The sequence below is a fragment of the Leuciscus leuciscus genome, assembly GCF_965113295.1.
Source record: "Leuciscus leuciscus genome assembly, chromosome: 25".
Taxonomy (NCBI): Eukaryota; Metazoa; Chordata; class Actinopteri; order Cypriniformes; family Leuciscidae; genus Leuciscus; species Leuciscus leuciscus.
Genome location: NC_138724.1, coordinates 29,354,160 through 29,364,076, shown reverse-complemented (window position 1 = coordinate 29,364,076; position 9,917 = coordinate 29,354,160). Strand labels below are relative to the sequence as shown.

Genomic DNA, 9,917 nt, shown 5'->3' with positions numbered 1-9,917 from the left:
AGGTCAAGGTCACTTTTATTTATATAGCCCCTTAACACAACATTACTGCTGACCAAGGTGCTTCACAAAAACACATTAAAAATAACAACACTACAAAAATACTAAGACTATATACACAATTATGAAAAGGCCTGAGATACGTTTTCAGAGATGACTTAAATGCATATAAGGAAGAAGATAACCTAATGAATTGAGGTAACGAATTCCACAGCTTAGGACCAAATACGGAAAAGGCTCTGTGACCTTTAGATTTCAAGCGAGACAGTGGAATGGTTAATAATTTGTCAGAGGATGATCTAAGAGATCTTCGGGGAGAGTATGGACAAATAAGGTCTGAGATATAAACTGGAGCCAGACCATGCAAGGCTTTAAATACAAAAGTTAAAACCTTGTACTCAATTCTGTATTTGACTGGTAGCCAATGTAAATGTGATAAAATAGGGGTGATATGCTCAGCATTTTGAACCAGTTGCAAACGCAATAGTGAAAACTGGTTTATACTGGCATTCAGAGCGTTGCAATAATCAAGCCTTGTTGAAATGAAAGCATGAATGACTGTCTCTAGGTCACCAAAAGATAGAAAACATTTCAATTTCCGTAAACCCCTAAGTTGGAAAAAAACTGGCTCTGACAAGAGTTTATTTGCTTGTCGAATTTTAACTTAGAATCGACAACACCACCCAGGTTCTTTACATGAGTGTGGATATTCGCTGGCAGAGTTCCTAAACTAGAGGTCAGGCCGTCTACCAAATGGGGGGAGCCAAATAAAATAACTTCAGTCTTGTTTTCATTTAACTGAAGAACATTTTCACCCATCCAACTCTTAATGTAATTTACACAGGCTAATAAATCAGACGGGGACTTAGACCCAGGTTTTATTGACATGTACAACTGGGTATCATCGGCATAAATGTGATACGGAACCTTATGAGATTCAAAAATGTAACGAAGAGGGAGCATATAGAGGGAAAATAAAATCGGGCCCAATAAATGCTTTTAACTTTGCAGTATACATTATAAAATCCTGCCATTTAAAATGCACGGCAGTATACTATTATTTTAAATAGTTGTATATGCATGTTGAAATGTACTTGTAAATTTGGCCTTGAGCGGTTGCTATTTTTAGGGAGGTGGAAATAAATGGTTTAATCGTTGATTTGTCTGTTTATTCCCATCAATCTCAGTGTTCCTCAGAGCAGCTGTGATTAAACTCTCTCAGACTGTTCCACACAGTGATATAAAGTGCTGAAGTGAGAGTCAGGAGAGACATCTGGTGCTGACGCTCCTCAACTGCAGATCATCAGCTTCTGCTGGCAGAGAGAGCATCATCATGATTACTGTACGTTTCCTAAAGAGAGTCATCACACTGAAAAACAATGATGTTCAGATACATTTACTGGAGATGCTAAATTAGACCTACATGGTGTATTATTTTATTACTTTTTATTTGTATGTAATTTACAAAAAATTTAACTACAAAATGACACGTGACCAATTACAATCAAGCAGTAATAGAAATTACTATATTAAATATAGCTGCAAGCAGCAATTATCAGGGCCAAGCAGAATAAGACGACAAGACATGGCTGAAAGTGTCAGACCAACTGCAACAATGAGCAATTAAAGACATTTAAAAAGAATTTTTGGCGAAATGGCTGAAAAATCACATAAACAGTAATTAAAAATATGATTTAATTGATTATCACTTTCGACCAATAGGTGGCGCAGTTACAAAACTGATGTGATGTGGTCAGAGTAAGGTGACAATGACACATTCAAATTTGGTGTCAATATGTCAAGGCATTGCAGAGATAAAGCCTGAATAGTCCTTTTGGCATCATGTCTCAACTTTGCTGCTGCGCTATACGAAAACGGTTTTGTCTATCGACACGGAATCCATAGTATTTAGTCGGCACAGTCTGGAGATGATAAAATTCGATTTTGGTGAAAATCGGACAAACGGTCTAGGAGGAGTTCGAAAAAGTAGGTTTTGAATGAAAATCAAGATGGCGGACAGGAAGTTCGGCCAAATAAGGTAAACATGGTATCTATGTTCTCGGCGTGACCCAAGGAATCTATTAAGACCAGTGGCATTTCAATAGCCAGATTTATTCAAAAGTTATTAGCCTTTTTGGAAATTTTATTATAACTTTTGACCACTAGGTGGCGCGGTTTCGAAACTTCTCACGTTCCTTCAGGGCATCGTGCTGATGACCCATACCAAGTTTCGTAACAATCCGTTCATGCGTTCTTAAAATACAGCATTTTAGCACAAAATTCAAAATGGCTGACAGCCGCAATGGCCGATATGGTAAAATTGGATATCAGTCGACTCGGCATGTCACCCTGAATGGGTATTTTTCATATCTCCGGACCAGTAGGTGGCACTGCGCCGAAACGCAGAATGTAGCCTCAGGTCATGGTTTTGATGACATGTACCAAGTTTGGTCTGAATCTGATAAAGTGTTGCCGAGATATAGCCTTACGTCTGTTTTCGCAAGCGCTACGTAAAATTTGTTTGTGCGTTTTTCGAAAACGGTTTGACGAATAAACTTGAAATTCATACATTTTTGTCGGCATGGTCTGGAGATGATCTGGTTCAATTTTCGTGAAAATCAGCGCAATGGCCTAGGAGGATTCGAAAAAGTAGGTTTTTCGGAAAATTCAAAAAGGCGGAAAATTAAATCGAATCGGCTTGAGCTAGGGAATCAGAGGAAAAAAGAATTTTGTTTCTAGCCCTTGTGGTTCAAAAGTTATTAGCATAAACATGAGAGAAACTTTGGACAGTTGGTGGCTCTAGAGGAATTGATTTGGAGACTTTCATAACTTTCCCGCAAGCGGTTCTATGGGCTGCCATAGACTCCCAGAGCGGAAGAATAATAAGAACGGGAACAGATACCTCCGCACCTTTGGTGCTTGGCCCCTAATAAATTATTCTATTTTATTATAATAACACCACTGCCCAATTACAATCAAGCATTAATAAAATATATTTTATTGTTTTATGACACCACTGACCAATTACAATCAAGTAGATTACTTCATTAAAAAATACTATATTAACATATTATATTTGATTATAATGACACGACAGACCAATTACAATCAAGAATTCAAGACACAATATTAAGTCTTATTCCCCCCCCCCAAATTTTTTATTTTTGTTGCTAAAAACAAGAACAACGGAGTAAAAAAGAATCTTATTTTCCCTTTGAATGAAGTGATTTTTTTTGTCTTCACTGGGAAATATTTGTTCTTGTTTTAAAGACAAACTCAGTTCATCAGCTCCAGTAACAGCAGTTAAACAGTATTTTACCGTGTTAATGTGGTAAGAACTTCAGGAAATGAACATAGACGTGTGAAAATGGTCAAATGTTTTTTATTTATTTTGACTGGAAATGAATGACAGGAAATCTGTGCGGATGAAGCAGTGTGTCAGGTGCCGAGCCGGTCGCTGAGGAAGCTGCTGCTCCTGGAGTCCTGCAGAAGCATGTTGGCCACGTCCAGGAACTGGTGCTCGTACGCCACTTTATAATGTGTGTAAACGTCCTCGCAGTGAGACAGAAGCTTCTTCAGATTCTGACTGGAGCTCGCCGGACACTTCTGATGACACATTCTGCACGACACATTAAACATATGACAAATGATCTATTCTGAGCAACTCTAGATAGCCTTATGAAATATAAGCATGACAGATAAACACGTGTGTGAATGCAAAACTCTTCAAGTACATGTCTGGACTGAATCAGTTATACAACAACTAAGGAATAAATGTACAGACAGTGACACAAATCAACTTTGCCAACTTAAATAAATAATAATGCATTCATTAAATTATATTATAAAAGATTTTTTTTTTTTTATTCTATAATTATTAATATTTTTTTAAAACCAAAATGACACCATTGACCAATTACAATCAAGCAATGATAAAAACACTATATATAAAAAAAAAAAATACATTTATTATATTTATTTACTATTCTATTTTAATGTATCGTATTTTAGTACATTACATTACATTTATTATTTTAATAAATGTTTTGAGTTTCTTTAATTATAATTTTTTATTGTGCATTATTTATTTCATTTACAAATATTAGACCTTTATATTCATAGTTGAAATAATTTTATTATGGGAGTTACTTTAGTTTTTATTTCATTTACAAATGTTTGACTAATAAAAAAGCAATATATTTAGATAAGTATTTAAATGATAGAATAATATAATTTTCGACTCCAAATCAACCCCATTGACCAATTACAACCTAGTAATACAAAATTACTATATAATAAAATATATTTATATTCTACAATAATAAAAAAAATTGTTTTAGTTGAAATAGGGTATTATTTTATTTAAATTTTTTCATTATTAATCAATATTATATGATATATAAATATAACATTTGAGTTCAAATCATTTTATCGTGTTATTTGATTTAATTTCCAAATATTTGATTTGACACCAGTGACCAATAACAATCAAGTATTCCAGAAAGCTCTCTAATAAAGAGTTCCTAATATCCTGAAGTAAAGCGGTGTCCTACTTCCTGGAGATGTCGTGGAAGAGGCCGGCGCTCAGCGATCTGTGGCGCTTGAACTCCTCCAGATACAGGAACTCTCCGTTCAGGATGACCTTCTGATAGAGGAGCTCGGCCCAGTCCGGACTGAAGTCGTACGCTTCGGCCAACACGAACGCCTGCCACACACACACACACACGTCACATTTCACTGTTTCTGGATTCATGTGTAGATCTCACTCTTAAAGCAACAGTTCACATTTACTCGCCATCGTACGAAGCTCATTTCCACCACAGAACAAAACAAAAAACAAGACTTTTTATCTAAATTCTCACTATAAAAAGTCACAAATACATTTTCTGGTAACGCTTTACAATAAGGTTTCATTTATAAATATCAGCTAACTGACAATGGTATCAACTAACAATGAAAAATACTTCTACAGTATTTATTAATGTTATTCTCAACATTTACCAATTTGTTTTTATGTTTTGCTTGTATGTTAATAATTAAATGTCATTCCAGCTACCATGTCTACTGTCGAGGTGTGAACAATGCAGCAAAATATGAAGATGAATAAATAAACATGGAGAGAAAATAATGGAAAACATGAGGGGAAATAAATAAACATGAAGAGATATTAATCCATTAATAAATTATGAGGAGAAATAAATAAATAAATAAAATGAATAAATAAACTATCAAGAGAATTAAATACAAAAAATGCAGAGGAATAAATAAATATGAGAGACATAAATAAAACACTAAGAGACATAAATAATAAAATATGAAGACAAATAAATAAACATGGAGACATAAATAAATAAAATATGAAGATAAATAAATAAATATGAAGACAAATAAATAAACATGAAGACATAAATAAATAAAATATGAAGAGAAATAAATAAACAAAGAGAAATTAATAAAACATTAAAAGAAAATATTTTTTGTTGAAAATAAACATAAAATATGAAAAAAAGAAGATAAAAAAAATATGAAGATAAATAAAAAATTATGAAGATAAATAAAAAAAATATATGAAGAGAAATAAATACATGAAAAATGTGTCGTTTTAAAACTATAACCAACAAATAAAAAACACTTTTAAAGTTTATCTTTAATAAAAAAAAATAATCAAAATGTTTATCGATTCAAAATTGTGACATAAAAAGTCGCAATGACCTTTTTTGGTATGTTTGTGTGAGTGAATGCATTAATGTTAACAAATGAGACCTTGTTATAAAGTGTTGCCGCTTTTTTATTTTCATACCGTGGCAGAAACAAAAGTCCAATCCATCACGTCGTTCCAAACATGTTTTACACATAATCTTTATGAACAGATGGAAATATACTGCACAAGTTCACAGTGTATTAAGTAATGTGAACAGATCCAACTTTTGATCTTAAAAATGTATATGTAAATGTTGAGAATAAGATGACTAAATGCTGTAGAAGTGTTGTCGTTGTTAGTTTAACTAATGAAACCTTACTGTAAAGTGATAATATTGTGACTTTTTATCTCACAATTCTGAATCTAAAAACATTTAGATTTTTTTAAATTAAATATAAACTTTAAAACTGCATTTTTATTTGTTGTTTATAGTTTTAAAACAACAAATTGTATTATTGCATTTCTCTTCATATTTTTTTTTATTTCTCTTCATATTTTATTTATTTTTCATATTTTATTTATTTATTCATTTATCTTTGCTTATTTATTTCTCTAGTGAGCGTGAACATCCTTCTAAACATTTACATTTATTAATTTAGCAGACGCTTTTATCCAAAACATCTGCTAGTGTTTGACAGGAGAAATCAGAAGCGTAATTTGTGTCTGAAATGCGCATGTTCATATGAAATATGAAAGTAAATTGAGTGAGACCTGGTAACAGCGCGGTAAAGACATGATGGTGCTCTGGATCTCTGACGGAGGCAGATTCACCACACGCTGGTCCTGTCCGTGATTCAGAAAGTGCAACTGGAGCGTCACCAGTTTGGCCAGTTTCACACACTTAACCGCCTGACGCACACACGAGTCCTGAAACCACACACACACACACACACACACACACACACACACACACACACACACACACACACACACACACACACACACACACACACACACACACACACACACACACACACACACATTAAAGAAAACTGCACTAATGAATCATGCACAATAACACCAGCAACATGCATCATGAGTGCTTTTTGATATCATGTTGACTTTAAAGCATTTAAATGAGCGCATTGGAAATGAATGGGAGACGGATTTCCTCTAGTGGAAGCGTTCGGTACTGCAGCCGAACACACACTCACTGAAAGCTCATTTACTGAGATATCAACCTCAAACTTTAGAACAAAACTTGTTTAGATTTATGGCTTTGATTTTCTCACAGTTTTAGAGTAAAACATGTATATATTTCATATAAAAATTTTAAATAGTATTTTCGTTTTTAATAAACGTAACATTCTGTAACTTTTTTTTAAGTTCACTTTTTAAAACTTTTCACTTCAGCAATAATCTGCCAAGAGTCGTCTTTGAAAAGAGATCAAACTTCAGTCTGTTTTCTCTAAGTCAAGTCAAGTCAAGTCAAGTTTATTTGTATAGCGCTTTTCACAATACAGATTGCATCAAAGCAGCTTCACAGTATTAAATTAAAATAATACAACAAAGTTTGTTTCAAGAGGAATTTATTGATTGATAAAATTAAATTAAATATCCCCAAAATATCCCCAACTGAGCAAGCCAAAGGCAACAGTGGCAAGGAACCGAAAAACTCCATCAAGTGACCTAATGGTGTCCTAAAACTCCATCAGGTGCCTTAATGGAGAAAAAAAAAAAACCTTGGGAGAACCCAGGCTCAGTCGGGGGCCAGTTCTCCTCTGGCATTGGATAGAGGCCGGATTGTAGTTTGAACTGTAGGATTATATGAATGCCTGGCTGAAGAGATGTCTAAAGCCTTAAAGATTTACCACAGTTTAAGTTGTAAATTGAATTTTGATTTGTGTCTTTGCTCAAAAAGTGAATAAATGGATTATAAATACAGCGTAAATATAATTTAGCACCATAAAATCCCTTAAAAACACGAAATATTGAATAAAAAACATTAGCGAAATATAGTACACTAACTTCAATGAAATAATTTTTATTTTTGATGACATGCGTATAAGAGCACCAGAGGGTTAAAGTGAAGCACCTTTGAGTAACTCTCGGCAGCGTCTTTCAGGAGCGTCAGGACCTTCTGCAGAGCGTTCTTCAAATCCACAGTGATCACTGCACACACACACACACACACACACACACACACACACACACACACACACACACACACACACACACACACACACACACACACACACACACACACACACACACACACACACACACACACACACACACACACACACACACACACACACACACACACACACACACACACACACACACACACACACACACACACACACACACACACTCTTCAAGACTTCTAACAAAGCAAAGGATCATCGTACACATGAAAATTAGCAATAAACACAACCAGGTAACACTTTATTTTACAGTGTCCTCGTTACATATGTTACATGTACTTACCATAGTATTAACAGTAAATTATTATGCATAATTACATGCAATTAACCCTCAACCAAACCCTAATCCTACCCTAACCCTATAGTAAGTACATGTTGTTAATATTACACAGTACTTACATATATAATTACACTGTAACAATGACACCTTCAAATAAAGTGTAACCCATAACCAATATAAACTGTGTTTGCTATGGGCTGGTATTTTCTGTGCATGTATTAATGTCTGACCCCAGGGCTGTGATTCGATGATTTTGAGTTGTGTTCGCGCGGCTGCCTCGTGGTTTTCTCCGATCTCTCGACACATGCTGAAACACAGAGCCACCATGTTGTGCTTCTCGCTGTCGCCCGGCAAACAGCGCTTGATGTACTCCAGCAGAGCCGTCTTCAGGCGCACGTTCTGGAAACACACACACACACACACACACACACACACACACACACACACACACACACACACACACACACACACACACACACTTACATTTAGTACATTACAGAAAAATTTAAAACCCAAACAAATGATAGATAGATAATTAAATAAATAAATGATCAATCAAGTTTGGGATCAACTATACAACAGAATAAAACAATAAAATAAAATAGAAAATAATAATAATAATATAAAAACAACCAAACAAACAATAAATAAACATAAAAAATCGGAAATACTAAAATATAGTAAAAAAATTAAATAGAGTATATAAATAAATAAATAAATAAAACTAAATAAAATTCTAAACTAATACAAATGGGAAGTACAGTCAAGTAAATTACATGGCAGTACATTACAGAATTAAATAAAAAATAATTTTGTTTTTTAATTATTATGTAAAAACAAACAAACAAACAAACAAATAAAAAACTGAAATGCTAAAACACAAAAATAATAAGATAAATATATATAAACAAACTAATAAATAATAAATTTAATAAATAGAAAACAAAACTAATAAAAATGGGAAGAGAAACTATGACTAAAGCAAAGTAATTACATGGCAGTAACATTACAGAATCAAATAAAAATGAAATAAAAAATTACAAAACAATGTAATAAGAATCTCAACTAATCAAAGTGGGAAGAGAAACTATAACTATAGTCAAGTAAATTAAACGACAGTACATTACAGAATACAATACAATAAAATAAATAATAAAATAACAAACAATAAAAAAAACTACACGTTATGATTATATATATATATTCACACAGAAAACAATTCTTTTAAATTGTAATATTTAACAGTGTTACTGTTTTTATTGTATTTTTGATCAAATAAATGCCTTGAGCAGAAGAGACTCTTTCAGAAACATAAAAAGGATTTCCCCAAACCTGAGACCAGTACAGTATGAAGTATGAGAGGTTTGTGTAATGTATAATGCTCACCGACTCGACTTTCTTCCTCAGGAGCATCTCGAAGCGATGGTTCTGGTGCAGCAGGTCGAAGATGTACGTCATGTCGTTGTACCTGCCGATGCCTGTGAGGAGACGCACCTGTGGACACACACACACACACACACACACACACACACACACACACACACACAGATCATCAAACTCACGGGTGAACATGATGAACTCACCAGGAGCCTGTAGCCTTCGCCATGAGCCAGGTGTGTGTGACTCAGGTGCGTCACTGTTTGTGTGTGTGTGTGTGTGAGAGAGACTCACCAGGAGCCCGTAGCCTTCGCCGTGAGCCAGGTGCGTGTGACTCAGGTGACGCGCCGCCTGAAGGACCCTCACGATGCCCTCCATGTTACAGGTTGCACTGAAGCAGTCGTGAGCCAAGATC

At 34.3% G+C, this 9,917-nt stretch overlaps 1 protein-coding gene across 1 annotated transcript in view; it reads right to left on the bottom strand.

The window, feature by feature from the left end:
• Positions 1-3,363: 3,363 nt before the first annotated feature.
• Positions 3,364-9,917, bottom strand: part of spg11 (SPG11 vesicle trafficking associated, spatacsin) — a 53,030-nt gene continuing 46,476 nt past the window's right edge. The window contains exons 35-41 of the mRNA XM_082160608.1: positions 9,797-9,917; positions 9,512-9,619; positions 8,356-8,524; positions 7,734-7,810; positions 6,410-6,565; positions 4,551-4,702; positions 3,364-3,616 (exon numbers count right to left, since the gene is read on the bottom strand). The exon at positions 9,797-9,917 is cut by the window's right edge and continues 13 nt beyond it. Coding sequence (XP_082016734.1) covers positions 3,436-3,616; positions 4,551-4,702; positions 6,410-6,565; positions 7,734-7,810; positions 8,356-8,524; positions 9,512-9,619; positions 9,797-9,917 — 964 coding nt within the window. The 3' untranslated portion in view covers positions 3,364-3,435. The remainder of the gene's footprint in view (positions 3,617-4,550; positions 4,703-6,409; positions 6,566-7,733; positions 7,811-8,355; positions 8,525-9,511; positions 9,620-9,796) is intronic.